Source organism: Sus scrofa, chromosome 1, assembly GCF_054392235.1.
Source record: "Sus scrofa isolate SSC_HxYL_T2T_F1_AM1 chromosome 1, Sscrofa_HxYL_maternal_Yorkshire_Landrace_v2.0, whole genome shotgun sequence".
Classification (NCBI taxonomy): Eukaryota; Metazoa; Chordata; class Mammalia; order Artiodactyla; family Suidae; genus Sus; species Sus scrofa.
The window spans coordinates 195,626,792-195,653,861 of record NC_139383.1 but is presented as its reverse complement, the minus strand read 5'-3'; the positions used below and the strand labels follow the sequence as shown (position 1 = coordinate 195,653,861).

The 27,070-nt window shown below is 40.4% G+C and overlaps 1 protein-coding gene across 1 annotated transcript in view; it reads left to right on the top strand.

Annotated features, from left to right (window-relative positions):
- The first annotated feature begins 8,954 nt into the window (after positions 1-8,954).
- LOC110262228 (exonuclease 1-like) overlaps positions 8,955-27,070 on the top strand; it is a 56,292-nt gene continuing 38,176 nt past the window's right edge. The window contains exons 1-2 of the mRNA XM_084981649.1: positions 8,955-9,137; positions 20,972-21,154. Of these exons, the coding sequence (XP_084837775.1) occupies positions 21,110-21,154 (45 nt within the window). The 5' untranslated portion in view covers positions 8,955-9,137; positions 20,972-21,109. The remainder of the gene's footprint in view (positions 9,138-20,971; positions 21,155-27,070) is intronic.

Below are 27,070 nucleotides of genomic sequence, written 5' to 3'. Positions count from 1 at the left end.
AGCACAGAGCCTGGCATAGAAAAGGCACACAATAAATATTAAGTGAATAAATGAATGATTTTTGGGGCTTTCAGAACTGCTAGTTTAAAAAAAATAAAAAAGAGGCATCCTTGTTGTGGCTCAGTGGGTTAAGAACCCAACTAGTATCCATGAGGATTTGGGTTCGACCTCTGGCCTTGCTTAGTGGGTTACAGACCCAGCACTGCTGTGAGTTGAGGTGTAGGTCTTGGATGCATCTTGGATCCTGTGTTGCTGTGGCTGTGGTGTAGGCTGGCTGCTATAGCTCCAATTCGACTCCTAGCCTGGGAACTTCCATTTGCCACAGTCTTGGACCTAAGAGGCAAAAAAATAAGTAAAAAATTTAAAAATAAAGATTTAATGCTTTGTCACATGGTATCATAGTTCCATAGAAAAACGCAATCTCTAGTGACATTATTTTTCTTTCCCATCAGAGTTTCCTGCTTCATTTCTTTAGGTTGGTAATGATTTATACAAGACAAGCAGTAAAGAGTATTAAAAGAGTTTATTTTGCCACATTGTTGATGCCCAGGGAAAGTGTTTGCTTTGAAAAAAAAAAAAAAAAAGCATCACAGTTCCTTTAGTTTTGTTGCTTCCTTACAATCTTGTTGAGGCATAAATTAGTATTGAGAATTTCAATGAAAAAGGCAGTGATAATTTCTGAAATCTGAAGATAATTCATGTAGATTCACTAATAGGAAATGCAAATATAAGTGCTTCTACCTGGAAAGGAAAGTTCTCATTGGGCATCATCAGGTTAATAAACTAACATAGTCTCCGTTCTTAACCTGCTGAACCACAATGAGAACTCCCCTAAAATTCACATTGAACTGGATGTCCTGTATTTTTATTTGCTAAATCTAGGAACGCTAAACAGAGGGAGATTTCTTAATTCCAAGGATGGTGACTCCTTCTCCAGCCCCAGAAAGTTCCCAGTTCTCAATCAGTCGTGATCTTCTTACTCCCCTTGGCTAATTATTGCTCTGATGCTGGCTTAATATCCAGTTATGATAAATCAGATGAAAGGGAAATTAACAGAGAAGAAAAGCCTTATGAGAAAGTCCTATAATTTCCCCTGTTTTGTTTTCTGCTGTGAAAACAAAAATCAGAAATACCATAGTAATCTTTTCACCAGGAGGCAACCCAAAGATGCTGGGCATCCCTTAGGCCTTTGCCGGGGAGTTCTCAATGTCATCTCTTTTCTAACTATGTATCTACGTGACACCAGATTTCTTTCACATACTTTAATTAGAGGACCATGGCCCAACAGATTGACTGCAGGAGATATGAGAATCTAGTGATTCTTTTTTTTTTTTTTTTTCTTTTTGTGTGTGTCTTTTCAGGGCTGCACCCATGGCATATGGAGGTTCCTAGGCTAGAGGTCCAATCAGACCTGTAGCCACTGGCCTACGCCACGGCCACAGCAGCATGGGATCTGACGTGGGATCTGAGCCTCATCTGCAACCTACACTACAGCTCATGGCAATGCCAGATCCTTAACCCACTGAGTGAGGCCAGGGATTGAACCCACCAGGGCCAGGGTTCCTAGTCAGATTCGTTTCCGCTGTGCCACAATTATTATTTACTAAGCAAAAGATTTAAGAGATTTCCAAACAAAGCTAATTTTCTCACTGATTTTTTTCTTTTTGTTTTGAAAATATAGTTATTTTTCATAAAAATATGCTATTTGTAATTGGCTTATTATTATTTTCAAATGAATCAGTAAATACTTTTTAAAATTTATGATTTAACACAGTCAATATCAATTGATAGAACCTACATAAATAAAACTTTGACTCAATAAATTTTAACAATAATGGTTAACAATGTGAAAAAGTTCTGGGTCCAAAAGCCTGAGATTCATTGACCCAGTCAAGGTCCTGACAACTTAATCTATTCAACAGATGTCAGTAGCCAAAATCCTCCAGATTTCTTGTAATGAGAAAAATTAACCCCTATTTTTTAACTCCTCTGATAAGGTTTTCTTTTAGTGGCAGCTCATGGAAACCTCAAATGACTCATGAGCTAACTCAACAATAAATAGTCATTGATGAGGCTTTATTTCAAAATGATCAGTGGAAAAGATAGTTTTAATCACTCATGGTTATTGACTAGTAATAGAATGACAAGGTCATAACAATAGGAAATATGATTTACAGAAAGAACAGAATAAATAGAAATCTTTGTAGAGTTCCCATTGGGCCTCAGCAGGTTAACAATCCCGACTAAGATCCATGAGGATGTGGGTTCGATCCCCTGGCCTTGCTCAGTGGGTCATGGATCCAGTATTGCTGTGAGCTATGGTATAGGTCAAAGACAAGTTGCTGTGGCTGTGGCGGAGACTGCCAGCTGCAGCTCTGGATTCAGCCTCTAACCTGGGAACTTCCATATACTGCACATGTGGCCCTAAAAAGCAAACAACAACAACAACAACAACAACAAAACCCATCTTCACAAGGCATGAAAGGGTAACTTTGGGAAATTTGCCTCCCAAATTTCACTGATAGTCATCCTACCTCTGGAAAGGTATTTTCACAATAAATATTCAGTACTTCTATTGAATACATGGTATGAAATACAGGAAAATTAAGAGCAAATTACCTGTTCCCCTCTTTGAGGAAAGTACCCTAGGAACTTGTTTGGAAATAAGCGATATTTGAAGAGTGCACTAATTATTGTCTCTGGTCTACTGTTCTAACCTGCAGATCCTGGACTTGAGCTGCAACATTTCCAGACTCCAGCCAACCCTGCTTGCTTCAGACTGGATACCCAATCCAAATTGGCAAGTGCCAAATCCTATCTATCCTGTTACTGAATTCATTGGGTTTTGCATACTGATAGACTCCTTGGTTGGTTCAAGTCTAAAGTCAAGAGGAGATTTTATCAGCAGCTAAGGGCCTCTGTTTAACCCTGAACAGGTTTTTCCTCAAACTGCAGAGCTCGTCCCTACACTTCTGCTAAAAGTATATAGTTACATCACTCCCTAGATCTTCTCGAATTGTTGAGTTTATTATGCAGTGTTTAATATATTGTACCCTTAAAGTTGTATGTCCATTTATCTTTATTTTGAAAATCTGAACATATGGCCAGCCTATATTTGATCTCAGTGTTTGGTGGTGAAAAGTAAATGCCAATAAAATAGCATACTGGTTGAAAAAAAAAAAAAAAGGAACAAAGTATATATTCTATAGTTCCTACCTAAGGAGTTTTCCTTGAAAGCTAAGATCCTATTTAGATTCTTTGATCTTGAAGCTTAATTACATAGTATCTTTGTGCTCTTTTTTTCCATTGCATTTGACTTTCTCACCTCTTCATTTCTAACACATCATAATTACCTAATTCTTATAAAACACCTGTGACTTCTCTTAAGCTCTTAACATTTACACCTGCACCTTTGTTTGCTGAGCATCCATTCACACAGAATTGGCAATGAGGCTTAAGTGGTACTCCAAAGAGTTATATAAAATGCTCTTGATCCTTCCTCATTTTAAGAACAAAGGCATAACTTCCTGTCACCTCAAAAACAGAAAAGAAAAAAAGCAAAAAAAATTTTTTTTTGGTGTACTTTCAGTTAGCAGTATTAAAGGTAATATAAGATATAAATCTGATGCTGATTTTCATGAAACTACTCACTGGAATATTTGGGCATGGAAAAGAGGAAAAAAGGCTTGCATTCGGGTTGCTCTGCTCTTTAAAACAAACATCTAACAGTGTGAAATTCTGCCTTAGGCCATTAAATTAATGAGAGAACCCACTGTCAATATACTTTTAAAGCTCCATGTTTGTTCTGGAAAGCACATACAACTACTACATTCAAAGCCTATAGATGCTTACAGATAGCAAATCTGGCATTAAATGAAAAGTTGTCAATTAGCTTTCTCTATTCAGAGAGCTCTCAAGGACTAGCTAAAAAGAATCAACTGCTGTCTTTACTTTTGCATTCTAAATAATTTTCATAGACAACTCACACATCTTCCTGCATAACTAATAAGAAATCTTGGGAAAACTGGACTTTAATATTATTTATTTTTTATTAATTTATTTTTGGCCACAACTATGGCATGCAGAATTCCTAAGCCAGGGATTGAACCTGTGCAACAGCAGTGACCTGAGCCACAGTAGTGACAACGCCACTTCCTTAACCTGTTGCACCACCAGGGAATTCCCTGGACTTTTTAAAAAGTGCAATCTTTTTTCTAAAAATTGTGGTAAAATACATATAACATAAAATTTACTGTTTTAACCATTTTAAGAGTACAGTTCAGTAGTGTTAACTGAATTCATATTGTTGTACAATCAATATCTAGAAATTTTCATCTTGCAAAGCTGAAACTCTAGGAGTTCCCATTGCAGTGCAGCAGAAACAAATCTGACCAGGAACCATGAGGTGGCAGGTTTGATTCCTGGCCTCACTCAGTGGGTTAAGAATCTGGCCTTGCCATGAGCTGTGTCATAGGTCACAGATGTGGCTCAGATCCTGCGTTGCTGTGGCTGTGGTGTAGGCCTGGAAACCTCCATATGCTGTGGGTATGGCCCTAAAAAGCAAAAAAACAAAACAAAAACAAAAACTGAAACTCTATACTCATTCAAGAATAATTCTCTATTTTCCCATCCCCCAAGCCCCTGGCAACCACCATCCTGCTTTCTATGGGTTTGGCTATTATGGATACCTCATATAAGTGAATCACATATTATTTATCTTTTTTGATTGGTTTTTATCACTTAGCTAATGTTCTTTTTTCTTCAAATTATTTATTTTTATAAGATTTTAATTTTTTCCATTATGGTTGATTTACAGTGTTCTGTCAATTTCCACTGTACGGCAAAATGACCCAGTCATACACATATATACTTTTTCTCACATTATCCTCCATCATGTTCCATCGCAAGTGACTAAATACAGTTTCCTGTGCCATACAGCAGAATCTCCTTGCTTATCCACTCCAAATGCGATAGTTTGCATCTATTTTTTAATTACTCAATGAATTTTACTACATTTATAGTTGTACAATCATCACAACCAAATTTTATAGCATTTCCATCCTAAACCCTCAGTACATCCCCCCACCCCCCTAGTTTGCATCTATTAACCCCAAACTCCCAATCCATCCCACTCCCTTCCCTTTCCCCTCTTAGCATAATGTTTCTAAAGTTAACCCATATTGTGCATGTGTCAGAATTTCCTTCCTTTTAAAAAACTTTAATTTTCTATTGTATTCCTTTTTTCTTTCTTTCTTTCTTTTTTTTTTTTAGGGCCATACCCAGGCTAGGGGGCAAGTCGGAGCTGAAGCTGCTGGCCTATGCCACAGCCAGAGCCACACGGGATCTGAGCCACATCTGTAACCTATTCTGCAGTTTATGGCAACACCAGATCCTTGACCCACTGAGCAAGGCCAGGGATCAAACCTTCATCCTCTTGGATACTAGTAGGGTTCGTAACCACTGAGCTACAACGGGAACTTCCCTATTGTATTACTGTAAAGGCCTATATTAGGCTATTTTGATATAAATGAGAACAAAGAAATACATTGCTTTGAAAGGAAGAGAGTTTTTCTTTGTCAACATTAACTAAACTATGTATATGTGAACACATATTATAATTGCCACTATAGGATAATGATGGAAGAGACATTCAGAGGTAATCTTTAATAGTTCAAACAATGCAAGGATTGTCTATTTGGAGAGAAGAGATCCTAAAAACCTGAAGCATCCCATTATGGGCAAGTCCCATTATCTCCCGAAAAAGTCAGTATGAAGAGTGCTTTCTCTGGAGCTCCCTGGTGGCTCAGGTTAAGGACCTGGCATTGTCACTGATGTGACTTGGGTCAATGCTGTGGCATGAGTTCAACTGCTGGCTCAGGAACTTCTGTATGCTGTGGGCATGGACAAAAAAAAAAAAGTGTTTCCTCTCCCCCTCTCCCTATATGTGGCCCACAAAGAAGGAAGATCTAATCAGTAGCCCTTTTCTCCCAGGAAACTTTCTTTTCTACAAAGTTTATATGGAGGAGGGTGGCTGCAGGGCTCCAACATAGTTATCCAGGGAAACTATGCTTTCAGGATAGTGCCAAAACTTAACAGTAATCCAAAACATGGGCATATTAGCTGAATAGCATTCTCAGGCTATGAAAAAGAATATTTATTTGTTGCTCAGTTATGAATTATTAGTTATGAAATTGCCAATATTTTCCTGTTTTGACCTACAAAAACAGCCCTTTCAAATCATTCAACCCAATAAAATCCTACCACTTTTACTTTTTACCTACCAGAGATTTAATGTAAATGCATTCTTCTTTTGAAGCAAAAAGCATAACTAAGCAACAGTTGTTATACAAGCAACAGACTCAAAAAGACTTTGCTTTGAATCCCAGCTCTGTCTCTTTGTAGATGTATGGACTTTAGCAGTTTCTTAAGCTTTCTGGGCCTCCTTGATCATAAAATGCAGGTAAAAATACCTCTCAGGGAGCTGTTGTAAGGTAAAAATGAGATAAGATACACAAAGTGCTTAGTACAGTGCCGGGCACTTAGTAAACTCTCAGTTAATGCAACTCTTACTATTATCACAACAAACAATTGAAAAATTCACAGTTGATGGCTTCTAAAAGGTAAGATCATTTCAGACATGATGGTTAGTTAGACTCAGTTCTGCTCTCTTAGTGGAGAATCCCTGAAATCATAACAAAGCACAGCAAAGACCACAATCCTCATGGCTAACTTCCAGGAGTGCACGCCTATCAGAAATGGGAGAGTGGAAATGGCCTGTGGGTGCTAATTTTTTGGGGGGTTTTTTTGGTCTTTTTTTTTTTTTTTTAGGGCCACACCCACAGAATATAGAGGTTCGCAGGCCAGGGGTGGAATCGGAGCTGTAGCTACTGGCCTACAATACCCACAGCAACGTGGGATCTGAGCCGCGTCTGCAACCTCAGCTCATGGCAACACAGGATCCTTAACCCACTGAGAAAGGCCAGAGATCGAACATGCATTCTCATGGATCCTTGTCAGATTCGTTTCTGCTGAGCCACAACAGGAACTCCTGATTTTGTGAGAGAATGCCACAGAATGTGAATACTCAATGACTCTCGGTTGGGATTTTTGAGCTTTCTGCCTCTCTGGAAATTATTAGTTGGCTTCCTTTTGCTCCATTAACTGTGTACCTGCCAATACAAAATGAAATGCTCATGTCATAATTTAAAAATAAAGTATATCCCAAAGGATCACCAGGCAGGGCACGCATCAGTGTTTTCCACACTATCTGCTAGTCTAATCGCAGTAACAGTTTAGAAGAATCTACCTGTCACTGCCCAAAGGACTCAAACTTCTGAAGTCAGAGCTTGTCAAATGGGGGAATCCAAGAGCTGCAGTAGCAGCCTCAGAGGACTCTCAGTTAGCTGTTTGATTCTCATTATGGAGCAGGGATGTATTCTCTCCTTAAAGCCTTATGTGTTAACTGGCACTCGTATTAGGATCTTACAGGATTAGAGAGCAGTGTGCTGCAGCAAGGAAGGGGAGCATCTCTTTAGGGTGCCTGGGTTTGATTTGGCTCCACCACTTAACTGGGTGTATGGCCTTTTGCAAGTTATTTGACCTTTCTCTGCCTCCATTTCCTTAGCTGTAAATTAGAGATGATAATGGAGCCCAGTTCATTATTGGGTATTGGCAGGATTAACTGAATTCATATAAAGTATTTAAAAAAGTGTTGGACAAACAGTAAACATATTGTAAGTACTTACTGCTAGTGTTACTTCTTTTTTCATTTCTTTTTCTTTTTTTCATATAAAAATAGATGCAGCTGTATGTGATGTTGTTACTGACCTTATCCAGTTAGTCCAGTAAAGGTCCTTCTGGCCGGTGTCACTTGAACCAATAGAACAAAACCCAGCTAGGTTCAGAAGCGAGGGGAAGCTGGAGTTCCCATTGTGCCGCAGCAGAACGGAATCCAACTAGTATCCACAAGGGTGGGGGTTCGATCTGGCCTCGCTCAGTGGGTTAAGGATTCCTCATTGCCGTGAGCTGTGGTGTACGTCGCAGGCGCGGCTTCAATCCTGGTTGCTGAGACTGTGGCATAGGCGGGCAGCTGCTACTTGAATTAGAACCTGTGGGGAAAATGGCTTCGCTTGGCTCTTTTCGCTTGACTTCCGCTGACAGCCATAATGAGCTGGTGAAGGATGATTTTGGAACTCTTAGGTAACAGTATCTACCTAGATGCAGGCACAGTAGGGTGGGATGACGACCACCTCTTAAGTAACATTTTGTCAAACTGCTGGGGGGTTTTTTTGTTTTTTGTTTTTGTCTTTTCTAGGGCAGTACCTGTGGTTCCCAGGCTAGAGGTCTAATCAGAGTTGTAGCCACTGGCCTACGCCAGAGTCAGAGCAACGCAGGATCCAAGCCGAGTCTGCAACCTACAACACAGCTCATGGCAACGCTGGATCCTTGACCCACTGAACGAGGCCAGGGATCGAACCCTCAACCTCATGGTTCCTGGTCGTATTCGTTAACCACTGAGCCGCGACGGGAACTCCAAATTGGTGGACTTTTTTTGTACCGGTATATAAGGCGGTAGGGACTTTCCGAGACGTGGCTGCCACCTGTGAAGCTCATAAAGGGGTGTCTGACCTACCTGGGGCACCCCCAATCTTCTTTCAGTTGCACGAATCAGGAAAACCCCAGAGTGAACCTGCCTGCTCTTGAGAGACTGCGGAACAGACCCGTAGCCTGGGAACTTCCTTATGCCCCGGGTGCGGCCCTTTAAAAAAAAAGCAGCGAGGTGAAGCTTTACTCTTAGATTTGCATATAAAGAGATGCACCTGACCTCCCTGAAAAAAAAGGTTGTGCTGGGCGCTGCTTTGTAGCGATTGGCTGGGCGGGGATGGGGCGGAGTTTCCTTTGGGCAGGCGCATTTGCTGCTCAGGCTCTAGGCTCAGTGCCCAGCGCAGCTCTCTACGAACAGCCCGGTGCCGCCATCTTGAGTTGAGGGTTGGCCGGCAGCACTTTTGCACACGCCCGGAGCCGAGGTATTGGCACTCCCGTTTGGTATGAGGAACTCTGGTCTGAAGGACTGGATCCGAGGCCTTTGGACGGGCACTTTCTGAGCAGGGGAAACTACATGAAGCGGAAAAGGACAGGTTAGACTTTTTTTTTTTTTTTTTTTTTTGCTTTTTAGGCCGCACTCTTGGCATATGGAGGTTCCCAGGCTAGGGATCAGATAGGAGCTACAGCTGCCGGCCTACGCCAGAGCCGAAGCAAGGCCAGATCCGAGCCATGTCTGCTACCTACACCACAGCTCATGGCAAGGTCAGGTCCTTGATACACTGAGCGAGGCTGGGAATCAAACCGCATCCTCGCAGATCCTAGTGGCATTCGTTAACAAGACAGGACCTCTTAGACTGTATCTTTATACCTAGATTCCATCTTACTTTTCCCAGGAACCCTGGTGGGTTTTGCCAGTGACAGAGTGGTTTGAGGAGAGTCTTTTTTATGGTAAACTATAAATTGAATTAAATTAAATTGAGCATCTTAACCATTAAGTTTACAGCTCAGTGCTGTTAGGTCCATTCCCGCTGTTGTGCAGCCATCATCACTGTTCAACACCAGAACTTCTCATCTTCCCAAACTGAAACTCTGCCCATTAAGTGAAACCACCATCCTACTTTCCACCTCTATGAATTTAACTCTTCTAGGTACTTCCTGTAAGTGGAACCATGCAGTATATGACCTTTTGTGACTACTTTATTTCACTTTGAATGATGTCATACATGATATAGAACGCCTCAGAATTTTACTCCTTCTTAAGGCTGGGTAATACTCCATTGTATGTTTATGCCACATTTTGTTTATCCATTCACCTGCTGATGGACATTTGGGTTGATTCCACCTTTTGGCTGTTGTGAATGCTGCCATGAACATGGGTGACCAAATATCTGATCTTGTCCCTGCTTTCAGGTTTTCGGGGTATATATCCAAAAGTGAAATTCATAGATCAAGTTCTACATTTGACCTCTTGAGGACCCACTGTACCACTTTCTACAGTGGATGTTCAATTCAGTTTTACATTCCCACCAGGAATGCATAACTTCCAATTTCTCCACATCCTCGTCATCCTTATTTTCTTCTTTTTAAAGAAGTCCCCTTGTGGCGCAGTGGGTTAAGGATCCAGCATTGCCACTGCAATATTTTGGATCACTGTCGTGGCTCAGGTTTGGTCCCTGGCCCAGGAATTTTTATATGCTGTGGGTGCAGCCAAAAAGCCCCAAGCAAATAGAAAACACTTTTTTTGATGGCCTCACCTATGGCATATGGGAAGTTCCCAGGATAAGGGTTGAAATGGAGCTGCAGTTGCTGGCCTGTGCCACAGCCACAGCAATGACAGATCTGAGCTGCATCTGCTCATGGCAATGATGGATCCTTAACCCATTGAGCCAGGCCAGGGATCAAACCCACATCCTCATGGATACTAGTCGGGTTCTTAACCTGCTAAACCAGACAAGAACTCCAAAAAACACTTTTATAACAGACATCTCAATGGTTGTAAAGTCATATCTCTTTGTAATTTTGATTTGCATTTCCCTAATAATTAATGATGTTGAGCATCTTTTCATGTGCTTATTGGCCATTTGTATATCTTCTTTGGTGTAATGTAACTTTTCAGATACACATTTCCTAATTATTAACTGCAAATAATAATAATGAGGCTTAATCAATCAATTAGTATTTAATGAGTATCTTCTACTGTGCCTAATACCCTATATTCACCACACAAGCATAGATAAATAGAAACCCTAGCAAAGTTACGGGTTTTATTTTTCACTCAGCCAGGTATGATAGCCTAACCAAGGAGATGATGGGCAGGAGGTTTTCTGAGAAGAGGCATGGGAGATTTTCCAGGCAGAGACTGAAAGTTGTTCTCTTCCTCCTGAGACTCTTTCAGCTGTCACAGTTCTTGCAGAAGGCAATTGATGGCCAGCATTCAGGGGCATTTCCTGGCAGCTGTAACAAGTATTCTGCAGAATTAGAGTCACATATATTATAACTAAAGCCATAAAAATACATTTGTTAGATACTCTGTACTTTAAATCTGCACTCTGAGCAATTTCAGACAGGGGAACAAAGGATTCCTTGCAAGGAAGGCATCTGCTCTGACAGTATAAAGTGATGTGGTCATCACTTGATATAAGATATATCTGAAGATCTGAAGACAGGTACAAGCAGAGCTGAAGAAGAAAAGACAAGGAGTTCCCATCATGGCTCAGTGGTTAACAAACCTGACTAGCATCCATGAGGACTTGGGTTCAATCCCTGGCCTCGCTCAGTGGGTCAAGGATCTGACATTGCCATGAGCTGTGGTGTGGGTCGCAGCTGTGGCACAGATCCTGCATTGCTGTGGCTCTGGCGTAGGCTGGCAGCTACAACTACAACTTCAATTCCACCCCTGGCCTGGGAAATTCCACATGCAATGGATGTGGCCCTAAAAAAAAAAAAAAAAAAAAAAAAAAAAGAAGAAGAAGAAAAGAAAAGAGATTAGCCTAGGACCAAGACACACACATTTCCTGTAGCTACACCTGCCTTAAGGTCTCACCAATATCTGAAGGATATAGGACCCTGGAGCCATTTGCTCATAAATTTATTCATCAAATGTGAACACAGAGGCTACTGTGTGCCAGATGCTGTTTTAGGCTCACAGTGGTGAAAAAAACAAAATCTCTGTAGTCTGAGCCTTTTTAGTCTATTGTAAGAGGTAGGAAATAAATGATCAAAGACAATACTTGAGCTGAATATAAGGACCATGCAGAAAACAGAAAAATTAAAGTCTTTTAATTACACCTGTAAATTATCATAACTCTATACATAGTGTATAGTTATATATAAGCGATGTCGTACATGGTTCATTCCATAGTATGGATTCAATCACCTCAATTAGTCTTCCTCTTGTCTTTCAAAGCTCTAAGAAAAGAATATCTGCAAGTATTATTAAAAAGTTGTTTGAGGGTGTTCCCATTGTGGCTCAGTGGTAATGAACCTGACTAGTATCCATGAGGACTCAGGCTTGATCTCTTGCCCTGCTCAGTGGGTTAAGGATCCAACATTGTTGTGAGCTACAGTATAGGTCCCATGTTTTTGTGACTGTGGCATTAGCTGGCAACTGCAGATCCAATTTGACCCCTAGCCCGGGAACTTCCATATGCTGCAGGTGCAGTGGGTTAAGGATCCAGCATTGTCACTGCAGCAGCTCAGGTTGCTGCTGTGGTTTTGTTTGATCTTTGGCTGAGGAACTTCCACTTGCTTTGTATGTGGCCTCTCCCCTCAAAAAAAAAAAGCATTATTTGAATCTGAGAGAGCCAACCTATGCCCAGAGTATGTGTGCCAAGAAACCAGTCTTCTCATAATGGAGTCTGATGAAAAATAAGCAGGTAGAATAAGCACTGTTAAGTGCAAAAGAAACAGGTTGAAAATAGAAGAGTCAAAAGCATGAAAAGACAAGCCACAAACTGGGTGAAAATATTTTCAAAATGTACATTTGGTAAGGGACTGTTATCCAAAATATATGATGAACTATAAAACATAAAGTAAAGAGCCTGACTAAAAAATGGCCCAAAGACCTAAACAGTCACCTCACCAAAGCAGATATAGAGATGGCAAATAAGCATCTGAAAAAAAAATTCATGTCATCAGAGAAATTAAATTAAAACAATGAGATAACTCTACTGTGTAGGAAATATTCAGTTCTTCTCTTTTAATCTCACTTGACTACTATACTCACTTCTGACCTCACCAGATATGAGAGGGTTGTCCCCCACCAAACAATTCTCTATGACACCAGCTGAATGTTCTACAATTTAATGCAATTCTGACATTATCTCCCTGGAGACAGCATCAGATCCCACAGGTTAAAGGCTTACTCCTATAAGACTGCCCCCACTTCACATGCCAAGTCCAGGCCATCACCTGTGCTTCTGACCAACAGACTGTAGACTGGAGATTACCACTAATCCTTCTTTGGGTTTGATTAATTTGCTAGAGTGGCTTATGGAATTTAGGAAAACAGTTTTCACTATTTACCAGTTTTTTATAAAAGGCTATGATGCAGGATACAAGTGAACACCCAAATGGGCAAGGTATGTGAAAAGAAGGTCAGAGCGTCCATGTTCTTTCCGAGTACCACTCTCACAGCATCTCCACATTCTGACCAATTTGTAAACTGAATCCCATACTTTGGGTGTTTTTATGAACATTTTATCACCTAGTCATAGCCTTAAAATGAAGAATATTTTAAGAGACAAGGAAGGACACTACATAATGATCAAAGGATAAATCCAAGAAGAAGATATAACAATTTAAAATATCTATGCACCCAACATAGGATCACCACAATATGTAAGGCAACTGCTAACAACCTTAAAAAGAGAAATCAACAACACAATAATAGTGGAGGACTTTAACACCCCACTTACAGCAATGGACAGATCATCCAGACAGAAAATCAATAAGGAAACAAAGGCCCTGAATGAAGCATTAGACCAGACGGACTTAATAGATATTTATAGGGCATTTCATCCAAAAGCAACAGATTACACATTTTTCTCAAGTGCATACGGAACGTTCTCTAAGATTGATCACATCCTGGGCTACAAATCAAGCCTTGGTAACTTTAAGAAAACTGAAGTCATATCAAGCATCTTTTCCGACCACAACGCTCTATGACTGGACATCAACAACAAGAAAAAAACAGCAAAATCACAAACACGTGGAGATTAAACAACATGCTACTAAACAACCAACAGATCATTGAAGAAATCAAAGAGGAAATTAAAAAATACCTAGGAGCAAATGACAACAAAGATACAACACTCCAAATCCTATGGGATGCAGCAAAAGCAGTTCTAAGAGGAAAGTTTTATAGCAATACAAACCTAACTCGAGAAACAAGAAAAAGTTCAAATAAACAAGCTAACTTTACATCTAAAGCAAGCTAGAGAGAGAAGAACAGACAAGACCTAAAGTTAGTAGAAGGAAAGAAATCATAAAGATCAGAAATCAATGAAATAGAAACAATGAAAACCATAGAGAAGGTCAATGAAAGTAAAAGCTGGTTCTTTGAAAAGATCAACAAAATTGATAAACCCTTAGCCAGACTTATCAAGAAAAGAGGACTTAAATCAATAAAATTAGAAATGAAAAAGGAGAAGTAACAACAGACATCACATAAATACAAAGAATCATAAGAGACTACTATATGCAACTACATGCCAATAAAATGGAAAACCTAGAAGAAATGGACAAATTCTTAGAAAAAGTACAATCTTCCAAGACTAAACCAAGATGAAATAGAAAAGAGGAATGGACCAATCACAAGTACTGAAATTGAAACTATGATTAAAAAACTTCCAACAAAAGTCCAGGACCAGATCGCTTCCCAGGTGAATTCTATCAAACATTTAGAGAAGAGCTAACACCTATCCTTCTGAAACTATTCCAAAAAAATTGCAGAGGAAGGGACACTCCCAAACTCATTCTATTAGACCACCATCACCCTGATACCAAAACCAGAGAAAGATACCACCAAAAAAATTACAGGCCAATGTCACCTAGTCATAATCCATCACTAACTCATCTTTGACCCTCTCTTTCCTCTCTCTGGAGAATGGGAGGTGGGGCTGAAAATTCCAAGTGTCTCAGCATGGTTTGGTCTTTCTGATGACCAGCCCCCATCCAGGAACTTACTAAGTGTCACCTTGTTAGAACGAAAGACACTGCTCTCCCCCAGGAAATTCCAAGGGATTTAGGAACTCTGTGTCAGGAACTGAAGTCAAAGACCAAATATTAGAACAAATGACTCTTCCTAGTACTCCTGTCTCTTAGGAAATTACAGAGGTTTTTGTTTGTTTGTTTGTTTGTTTGTTTGTTTTGGTCTTTTGCTTTTCTAGGGCCACTCCTGCGGCATATGGAGGTTCCCAGGCTAGGGGTCGAATTGGCTGTGGCCTACACCAGAGCCACAGCAACTCGGGATCCGAGCCGCATCTGCAACCTACACCACAGCTCACGGCAACGCTGGATCATTAACCCACTGAGCAAGGCCAGGGATCGAACCTGCAACCTCGTGCTTCCTAGTCGGATTCATTAACCACTGAGCCACGATGGGAACTCCAAGGAAATTACAGAGGTTTTAAGAGCCTTTGCCAGGAACCAGGGGTGGATATTTATATATTTGCTATTATCTCACAGTTACACACCTATTAAAATAGCCAAAATCCAGAACACTCACAACACCAAGTGCTAGAAAGGATGTATAGCAAGAGGAATTCTCACTCATTACTAGTGGGAATGCAAAAATAGTGCGCCCACTTTGGGAGACAGTTTGACCATTTCTTACAAAGCTAAACTACTATTACATACCATCCAACAATAGTATTCCTTGTTTTTTACCCAAATGAATTGAAAACATGTCCATACAAAACCCACAAATGGATGTTTATAGCAACTTTACTCCTAATTGCCAAAACTTGGCAGCATGGATGGATTAACTGGTACATACAGATAATGGAATATTCAATAAAAAAGAAGTGAGCTACCAGCCATTAAAAATCATGGAGGAAACAAATGCATCTTATTAACTGAAAGAAGCCAATATGGGAAGGCTAAATATGGTAGAGTCCAACTATATGGCATTCCAGACAAGGCAGAATTGTGAAGAATAAAAAGATTAGTGGGTGCCAGGGGTTAGAGGAGAGGGAGGTATGAATAAGCAGAGCATAGAGAACTTTTAAGGAAGTTGAAACCATTCTACTATGATGTTAGATCTACGTCAATATACATCTGTTAAAGTCCATAAAATGCACTACAGCAGGAATGAACCCTAAGGTAAACTATGGACACTGGGTGACAACGATGTATGCATGTGGGTTTTTTTTTTTTTAATTTAATTTTTTTTTTACAGAATAAAATGCACATATTTAAACACAATTACATTCACACAGATTATTATATCATGGATCTTAAGAAAGAGATTAAGTGACTCCCTCTGGAGAAGTGGAATGGGAAATATATGAGACAAATAGGAAATTTATTCTATACTTTATCTCATTTTGTATGGCTTTCATCTTTTCTATTTAGTATTACCTATTACATTTCAATTTTTCTTTAAATATTAGCATTATATTAAAATTATGTGTATTATGCAACTAAAATTTATAAAGAAGAAAGCCTTATATACCATTAAATATTTTAAATAGCATAATAAAAAGAATAACTTAACTGGTAAGAATAACAAAAATAATACACCCTTTGAAAATAAGTAAAATATAAAATGCATAAATTGGTTAAAAAACAGTGCAACTGTATAAATATGTCTTCACAATTTGTTACGTCTTATTGATTCTTCAATATAGGCATTACACCATTCTAGGTGATGTGATAAAGAAGACATTATAGACTTTACATTTTACCATGGAGAGAAATGGTTATTAATAATACAATTGTAAAACTGTATTATTTAATTGTACAGTTGCATTATTTAATTATAATTATCATAAATTCTTTGATGGAGAGGAAATCAGAATCAGATCTAAAAAGACTTCAGCATTCCAAGAATGATGTCAAATGACCCCCTTCATGGTGGATTATACACTTATTCACTGTGAGATATATTTCTTCTCCAGAGATTCCTTGTTTGTGTATCAATTGTAGATTTTTGGTTTGAAGTTATTCTGAAGTTTTGATATGAGTCTGTATGTATATGAAATTGTTTTAAGCTGTTGTTCTCTTAATTGCAAGTTCATCTCCAGTGTCCTGCATTTGTACCCACCTCTTCTCATGATTTCTGATTTTGGTGGTATAATTGTGCATGGATGATTTCGTATCTTTACCGTATATATACCTTTACTGGTGAGCCTTGTCATTTGTGGTATTTTCGTTTCTGATTGCAGCCTTTTCTTTTCTGCCTAGAGAAGTTCCTTTAGTATTTGTTGTAAGGCTGGTTTAGTGTTGCTGAATTCTCTCAGTTTTTGCTTATCTGTGAAGGTTTTGATTTCTCCTTCAAATCTGAATGAGAGCCTTGCTGGGTAAAGTAATCTTGGTTGGAGGTTTTTTCCTTTCATCACGTTGAGTATATCATGCCACTCCCTTCTGGCCTGCAGAGTTTCTGCTGAAAAATCTGCTGATAACCTTATTGGGGTTCCCTTGTATGTTATTTGTTTCTTTTCCCTAGCTGCTTTCAAGATTTTCTCTTTGTCTTTAATTTTGGTCAGTTTGATTAATATGTGTCTTGGTGTATTCCTCCTTGGGTTTATTTTATATGGTACTCGTTGTGCTTCCTGGATTTGAGTGAGTGATTCCTTTCCCATGTTAGGGAAGTTTTCAGCTATTATCTCTTGGAATATTTTTTCTGTCTCCTTCTCTCTCTCTTCTCCTTCTGGCACCCCTATAATATGGATGTTGGAGCATTTAACATTGTCCCAGAGTTCTCTGAGACTCTCTTCATTTGTTTTCAATCTTTTTTCTCTTTTCTGTTCTGCATCTGTAATTTCCACTAATCTGTCCTCCACCTCGCTTATTCATTCTTCTGCCTCCTGTATTCTGCTGTTGGTTGCTTCTAGTGAATTTTTTATTTCAGTTCTTGTATTTTGCATCTCTTCTTGTTTAAGTTTTATATCTTGTATCTCTTTGCTCAGTGTTTCCTGTAAGGTATCCATCTTTGCCTCCAGTTTATTTCCAACGTCTTACATCATCTTCAGCATCGACAGTCTAAAGTCAATGGAGGCTAAGAATCTCCTCATCACTTAGTTGATCTAAGAATCTCCTGGAGGCTAAGAATCTCCTCATCACTTAGTTGATCTTCTGGAGTTTTTCCTTTCTCCCTCATCTGAGTTATAGTCCTCTGTCTTTTCATTTTTATAGGTTTTTGGTGTGGTGACCTTTTTATAGATAATAGAGTTGTAGCCTCTCTTACTTCTGGTGTCTGCCCTCCTTGTGGGCTGAAGTCAGTATGGGGCCTTGCTGTAGGCTTCCTGATGGGAGGGGCTGATGCCTGCCCACTGGTAAGTGGAGCTGATTCTACTCCCTCTGGTGGGTGGGGCTTAGTCTCTGGATGGGATTAGAGGCATCTGTGTGTCTGAGGGGTCTTTAGGTAGCCTGTTCACTGAGGGGCAGGACTGTGATCCCACCTGGATTGTTGTTTGCCCTGGGGCTTCTCAGTGCTGACTGAAGGGTGGGGCCAGATTTTCCCAAAATGGCCACCTCCAGAGAAAGGCACTGCTGCTGAATATTCCTGAGAGCTTTGCTTTCAGTGTCCTTCCCTCACAACAAGCCACGTTCACCCCTGTTTTCCCAGGATGTCCTCCAAGAACTGCAGTCAGGTTTGACCCAGGTTCCTGTAGAGACCTCACTCTGCCCTGGGATCCAGTGCACGTGAAAGTCTGTGTGCGCCTTTTAAGAATGGGGTCTCCGTTTCCCCCAGTCCTGTGGAGCTCCTGCGCACAAGCCCCACTGGCCTTCAATGACAGATGCTCCATGGGCTCTTTCTCCCAGTGCCAGAACCCCACACATGAGGGTTTGATGTGGGGCTCAGAAATCTCACTCCTGTAGGTGAGTCTCTCTCTGTGAACCAGTTAGTTTTCAGTCTGTGGAGCTTCCTACCCGGGAGGTATGGAGTTGTTTATATCATGAAATATCCCCTCCTACCTCTTGATGTGGCCTCCTCTTTTTCTTCTGGAGTAGGGTATCTTTTTTAAGGTTTCTGGTCCATTTGGGTGGAGATTGCTCATCCTTTAGTTGTGAATTTTGTTGTTTTTAGGAGAGAAGTCGAGCTCCAGTCCTTCTGTTCCTCCATCTTAATCCTCTCTCGGCATGTAGGTTTATCGATTATAACAAATGTTTGACTCTGGTGTGGGATGTTGATATTAGGGAGGTTGTCTGTATGCGGGGACAGGGAGTATATGGTAACTTTGTACTTTCTACTGTGAACCTAAAAACCGTTCTAAAAAAACAGTTTATTAATTAACAAGAAGACAGTGCCTAAATTGCTGGCCTACATAAGTAGAATCTTTGAAGTCTTCAGAGAAAAGCACTTCTAAATATACTGATGAGGAACTCAAAGACAGTCTACAGGTGCACAGGCCCCCAAGTGATTTTTTTTTCTTTTTAGGGCTGCTCTTGTAGCATATGGAAGTTCCCAGGCTTGGGGTCAAATCAGAGCTGCTTCTCCCAGACTACACCACAGCCACAGCAATGCCAGTTCTGAGCCATGTCTGTGACCTACACCACAGCTTGTGGCAACACTGGCTCCTCAACCCACTGAGTCAGGGATTGAACCTGCATCCTCACAGACACTGTGTCAGGTTCTTAAGCCTCTGAGCCACAGTGGGAATGTCACCCATGTGATTTGATGCATGGCCATGTTTGGAATGCCCTACCTATGACCACACAAAGTTAAACCATGATTCTCCCATGTGGAATTCACATTATCGTAAAAAATATTTCACATGAAATAACACCTTATTTCATTCTCATTTTTAATAATAGGACCAGGTTTAGTGTCCTATCTTCAGATGAAAAGACAATACCTTTTTTTTTTTTTTTGTCTCTTTGGCAGTTCTTGGGCTGCTCTCGCAGCATATGGAGGTTCCCAAGCTAGGGGTCGAATTGGAGCTGTAGCCGCCGGCCTGCGCCAGAGCCACAGCAACGTGGGATCTGAGCCATGTCTGTGACCTACACCACAGCTCACCACAATGCCAGATCCTTAACCCACTGAGCAAGGCCAAGGATCAAACCTGCAACCTCATGGTTCCTAGTTGGATTCGTTAACAACCGTGCCATGACGGGAACTCCATAATTCACATGATATCTTTGAAATTAGAAACATTATCATTGTTTAGACTTTTTAAACTCTCAATGGCTATCATTGTTCCCAAATTTTATTTTTCTGACTAAATTAACCTTTAAGAAACTCTAAAATATACTTTGGTGATCATTTTAAGATCATTGTATAGAACTTCTCAAAATTTAAAGATTCTTGGGAGTGAACATCATCTCAATAAAACCTTTTTTTTTCTATTTTAAAAAAAGATTAGTTATAGTTGATTTACAGTGTTCTGTCAATTTCTGCTATACAGCAAAGTGACGTATATATATATACACACACACATATATGCATATATATACATATATATACACATTCTTTTTCTCATATTATCTTCCATCATGTTCCATCACAAGTGATTATATATAGTTCCCTGTGCTATACAGCAGGATCTCATTGCTTATCCACTCCAAATGTAATAGTTTGCATCTATTAACCCCAAAGTCCTAGTCCATCCCACTCCCTCCCCGCCCCTTGGCAACCACAAGTCTATTATCCAAGTCCATGAGTCTGTTTCTCTTCTGTAGAGAAGTTCATTTGTACCGTATATTAGACTCCAGATATATGATAGCACAGGATATTTGTCTTTCTCTTTCTTGTTTACTTCGCTTAGTATGAGAATATCTACTTCCATCCATGTTGCTGCACATGGTATTATTTTGTTCTTTTTTATGGCTGAGTAGTATTCCATTGTGTACATGTACTACATCTTCTTAATCCATTCTTTGGTCAGTGGAAAAACTTTCATTTTCTTGTTACATAAAATCATGCTTAATACAGAATTCATGGTATGGTCTAATCTTTGTTTTTAAAATGTATTTAAATACATATGTATGTATGAGAATATTGTGGAAGCCATACAGAAAAATCCTCCAAAGTATGTGTTTTAAATGTGGCCCTCAAATTCTCTGATTCTTCTTCCACTGAATGGTGGGGTCTGTGGTTCCCCTCCCCTGGATCTGGGCAAGCTTGTGGCTGTTCTGACCAATAGAGTATAGCAGAAGTGACACTCTGAATTCTGAAGTTAATCCATAAAATGTCAGAAAGTTTCTGCCTGGTTCTCTTGGAATGCTCCCTCTCCTGAAGTTTCTTCTGAATAATTCTTCTCAGAACCCAACTGCCATGCTGTGAGAAGCCCAGACCACACAGAGAGGCCAAACCTCCAGGCTCCAGGCAAGAATCCCAGCCGGGTCTGGCCTTGCGTCATCCCAGCACAACCAGCAGATCTGTGAGTGAAGAAGCCACTGGATGATTCCAGTCACCGCTTCTGAGGTACCAGCAGTCCCTTTCCAGGTGAGGCCTCAACATCATGGAGCAGAGACAAGCTGCTCCTAGGTCCCCCATCTGAACTCCTGACACACAGACTCTGTGTGTATCATAAAATGTCTTGTGGCACAAAATTTGGAGCTGTGTGTTATGCAACAATGCATAATAATATACAAAATAAACTCAACAATAGGTAACTAAAGGCCAAAAAATGAAAATTTTTCTTTTTTTCTTCTTTTTTTAACTCAATGAATTTTATTACAATTATAGTTGTACAACAATCATTACAACCCAACTTTTCCATCCCAAACCCCCAGCCCATCCCCCCACCCCCCAACCTATCTCCTTTGGAAACCATAAGTTTTTCAAAGTCTGTGAGTCAGTATCTGTTCTGCAAAGAAGTTCATTGTGTCCGTTTTTAGATTCCACATGTAAGTGATAGCATATGACATTGGTATCTCACTGTCTGACTGACTTCACTTAGCATGATAATTTCTTTTTTCTTTTTTAGTGATTTTATTTCCCCATTATTACTGGTTTACAGTGTTAAGAGCTAAGTGCTAAGAGCTAAGATCAATCTGTGGATTGAATAAGTAATCATGAAATTATTATTTTCTCCCACATTACGTTTCTTTTTTTTTTAAGAACCCAAATGATAAAATTTATTCCTTCACAAATTTAAAAAAAAATCTAAGGGTAGTTGAGATGGGTGACTCCTACAACTTATACAGCAAGAAGGAAATTACAAATGTACATTTGACACAGTAAATGCTACCAATTAACTATACCAACAAGATGGAACAAGCTCAGATTATGTGAAGAATATGTAAAGGCTCGTAATTACTATCCAAAGGGGGGAATTATTGTATTAGTTTTGGAGCAAGAGCTTGGTAGTGTTTTTATATTTAAAAATAACTTAGATTTGTTGACTCCTTAATTTAAAGATCACTTTCAAATATGCTGTCACATTTAAGTCTCACACCAACCTCAGGTGCATGCATTCTAAGTGATATCTTAGAAATTTTAGAAACTGAGTTTCTTTTTTTTGTGTGTGTCTTTTTTTTTTGCCATTTCTTGGGCCGCTCCCACGGCATATGGAGGTTCCCAGGCTAGGGGTCGAATCGGAGCTGTAGCCACTGGCCTACGCCAGAGCCACAGCAACGCAGGATCCGAGCCGAGTCTGCAACCTACACCACAGCTCATGGTGACGCCAGATCGTTAACCCACTGAGCAAGGACAGGGATCGAACCCGCAACCTCATGGTTCCTAGTCGGATTCGTTAACCACTGCGCCACAACGGGAACTCCAGAAACCGAGTTTCTTGTGTGGCCATATAGCAAGGTCATATAGCAAGTAAACGGCTGAAAACATCAAAAAAATAATCTGACTTGAAGGAGGAAAATGCTTTTCATTGGATTCTCATGTAAGCAGTCTTCTTTCCACAGCATCCCCAGATGTAAGAATTCACCCAAAATGGAAGGGAACATTTCCTGCTCCCCAGTTGGGTTTGCTGAAATTAAAAATCCGTGTGTAGTATGTCAGTCAGGGTTTCACGCACAAGCAGGAGAAAACTACTCTGGCTAACTTAAGCAAGAAAGGAAATCTATTGAAAAGGTATTAGACATTTCATGGAAGGTGATTTGGGCAACTGAGAACCAGGCCCGGATCTATATTCAGACTGGTGCAGGATCTCTATGCACTGATGCTGTTGTCCCTGGGTGCAGCCACTGCAACTTGCACTTCCACCCCACCGACACTGGACACTGGGCACTGTTGCCAGAGACACTGCACTTGTGTCTCCAAACAGCTACCAGACCGCATTCTACTGGGCTCCTTTCTCACCATTATTCTCATTTCAAAGTCCAGGTCATGTACTCTGAATGATTGGTGCTATGCCTCTGCCTTGGCTGCAGCAGGCTCAGAAAGTGCATTTCTGGTAGTTTCAGCTTCTAGAGTGAAAGCCTGACTCTGCCTCCCAAAGCTGCAGATTTCCCTGTCACAGGTTCATAGTATAGAAAGACAAAAAGAATGAGTGACCTCTGCCTATGGTAAGGACCTCCCACTCCCCTCAAAAGGAAATTGAAGTTGGTGTATATTTTGCACCTAAGTGAACTTGATGACATCTTGTTTGTGCAAATGCTGACGACTAATAAATTAACGGCTATGTGAATTTGTTTTCATGGACAAATAATAGCATACACTTGACGACATCTACCATCTATCAGCATCATCAGGAGCAGATTTACTATAAAGCTAATGAAGGAGAAGTTTCAGGGCTGTCACTTACAAGGGCCTTTCTAAGGTCTTGCACTTCATTTTGTTTTTGTATAATTTTGTGTTCTTTTTCTTTAAAAAAGGACCTTCAAGTTACATAAGCTTCTGGTCCACAAAACCTGGATCCAGCTTTGAGCACTATACTAGGTACTTTATATATTATTAGCTGTCATTTTCACAATACATACAATTACATAAAGGTAGGTAATGAAGGAGTTCCCATCGTGGCGCAGTGGTTAACGAATCCGACTAGGAACCACAAGGTTGCAGGTTCGATCCCTGGCCTTGCTCAGTGGGTTAAGGATCCGGAGTTGCCATGAGCTGTGGTGTAGGTTGCAGATGCGGTTCAGATCCCAAGTTGCTGCGGCTCTGGCGTAGGCTGGTGGCTATGGCTCTGATTAGACCCCTAGCCTGGGAACCTCCATATGCCACGGGAGCAGCCCCCAAAATGGCAAAAAGACCAAAAAAAAAGGGGGGGTAGGTAATGAAGGCTAAATATTGACTTAAGCATTTGTGATCACCTACATACATACATACATATCTACACTTACTCTCTTTCTAAAAATGGTTGATACTTTTGTTTGCTAAGGCTGCCCAGCTGAATTATATTTCCCAGCCTCACTTACAATTATGTGAATCAGTTAGCATTTGCTGCATAACAAATAACCCTAAAACTTAGTTTAAAACAATGTGGCATACATGGAGATAAACCATTCAGAGTCTTCGAGTGAGAACTCACTACTTGGAAGCAAGAAGTGAAATTATCTGACAGCTTTCACACTGAAGCCATTCTCTTCTCATGGTAGGACCTAGCCCATGACTAAAGAAAGGCAGTAGTACAAAGGTCTAGCCATTTCTGTCCAGTACAGGGCTTCTCTAAGGGGCAGTTTTTGCTCTGGACCTCCTCACTGGGCTGATGGAGCTTTGTCAGAAACATCATGCTCTGATGGCCCCCCACCAAACCCTGCTTCCTTCCTTTTCCTTTCACAGGTATTTTGTATTCCTGAGTCCGTCTCAGCATCTGCTTCCCAGAGAACCCAACTTGAAGCAAATAACCATTTATTTAGCTCATAATTCTGTGGGTCATGGATTTGGGCTGGGCTCAGCTGGGGAGTCTCATCTCTGTTGCATGGTCTCTCATCTTCCAGCAGGCTACTTGGATTTATTCACAGAGACTTGTTCACTTTTGTGAACTGGAGATTGCTGCTTGCCTTCTGCCTCTACACAGATTGAATCATGAGCTGCTGTAGCTGCCAACCCTGAACACCCCCCCAAAAGGAGCTTAGGTTGGAGATCAGGAGTGAGGCACTCTGTCCTCTGGGAAAACTGGCAGAACAGGTCTTCCAATAGATATTTTCAGGAGATTTGGTGAGTCTAATTCTTGCATCTCCTCATATCTAGAAAAGCACTAACATCCTTCATGGTGACTTCGGCTCTGTGTGACTAGCAATAACCGTCAAGATACTAGCAGCAACCTTTTGTAAAAATGTGTGCTCGGTTGCAGGTACCTCCATACCCCTGCCCTGTCACCAAAATCTCATATATACTGACATTTCCCCTACCTCTTTGGGGTGGTATTTCAGAGCTTTTTGAAATGCTGCCTCCCAGGCTATATACCTTGTTTTGCCCCAAATAAAACTTAACTCTCAACTTTTAGGTTGTATATTTTTTTTTTTAATGGACACTTTTCAGAGTTCCCATCGTGACGCAGTGGTTAATGAATCCGACTAGGAACCATGAGGTTGTGGGTTCGATCCCTGGCCTTGCTCAGCGGGTTAAGGATCTGGTGTTGCTGTGAGCTGTAGGCTGCAGACATGGCTCGGATCCCGCGTCGCTGTGGCTCTGGCATAGGCCGGCGGCTATAGATCCAATTCGACCCCTAGCCTGGGAACCTCCATATGCCGCAGGAGCGCCCGAAGAAATGGCAAAAAGACAAAATAAATAAATAAATAAATAAATAAATAAAATGGACACTTTTCACATGGCAGATAGAAAGGATCCAAGAGGTAAAGTAGAAAGCCCTTGAAATCTAGGCTCTGAACTGCCACATCACTTCTGCCATAATTCATCAATCACAAGTCCAGGCCAGGTTGGAAGAGGAAGAGAAACAAATTCTACCTCTTAAATCAGATGAGCTGCAAAGTCACATGAAAAAGGTTAGGTATAGGGCAGAGTGAAAAATTGTGGCCAGTTTGCAAACTGCTACAGTAGGTGTGGTCAGGTGATTAAGTTATCGGCAAGTTAAGATAAAATGTTAGCAGAAGTGAAATATGAATTTATGAGCCTGGGTCTTCAGATGTAGAGTTGTGCCTCAACACCCTCTTTTCCCTTCCCTCCATCTGGAATCCATCCAGTTTTATTATGCAGATGATATCAGTACAGGGCTTTAGAATGAATCTGGGTTCTTGAATAACAGAGGAGCAGAGCTGTGCTGCTGACCAGGATCATTTACATTCTAGCTGTTTCAAGAGAGAGAAAAAACCCTTTTTTCTTTTGATCACTGCATTTTTGGACTCTTTGTTATGGTAACTTATCATTACCCTAACTAATGCATATGAAATTTGATATAGGTACTGAAATCTGGCAAAGTAAAAGTGTTGTAAGAGGAGTTTTAAAGAGCCTGGTAGGTGTTGTGCAATGTAATCCTCTTTTTTTCCTAAGTAAACTCATCGGCCTTCATCACTTTTCAATGTGGATTTTAGTTTATTTTTTTCCACAGAAATGTCAGTATACTGACCTACATCTTAAGAAAGCAAGGGGTGGCATTCTCTTCATGGCTCAGCGGTTAACATACCCAACTAGGATCCATGAGGATGCGGGTTTGATCCCTGGCCTCGCTCAGTGGATTAAGGATCCGGTGTTGCCGTGACCTGTGTTGTAAGTCACAGATGTGGCTCAGATCCTGTGTTGCTGTGGCTGTGATGTAGGTTACAGTGTCATTACCCCATTTTTAGAAAGGGACCCTGAAGTTATACAGCAAATAGCTGATGAAAACAGTATTCCAATCCTACCTTATCAGACCCCATACCCATTCCCCACCTAAGCAGTTATTAGGTTTATTTTTCCCTCCTGAGTATAGTAGACGTTTTCTTCTCTGTGTTGTCATCTTTAGAGTGGGAAGCAAAACCTCCCATTCTATCCTGTGGCAGGTGGTGGTGTATAGGGATACACTGCAGAAATGCAGCCAGGACTCTAATATTCTCTTTGGATAAAGAGAAGCAAGAGAGTTCAGCCAAGTCATCTTCTTGCCAAAACCACTCCTTATATGAAATTATGACTCATTTGGAATCTTTATTAATTACTTTGATGAGGGAATAGCTGGGTTGGTGCCATCTATGCAGAAAGATAAAGGTGGCTCATGTTTCAGCCAGAAATCAGAAGAGGAATAATAGAAGCCGGTTTAAAATTGGCATAATGCTATAGCCCTCTCTCAGTCTTTTGCCAGAGGTTTTGTTTCTGGCCAAAACAGTAACACATTTAACAGTATTTGCATATCCCTTCAAGCAATATAAGTGTATATATGTGTGCACAGATTACATGAAAAATATAACATTTCATAACTGCACTCTCAGGCTGAGATTTAGTATCTTGTAATTTTCTGCAACTGAGCAGGAGGGGGAAAATATCTAATGCCTGGCATTAAATTTTGCTTTCCAGTTCCAAATAACA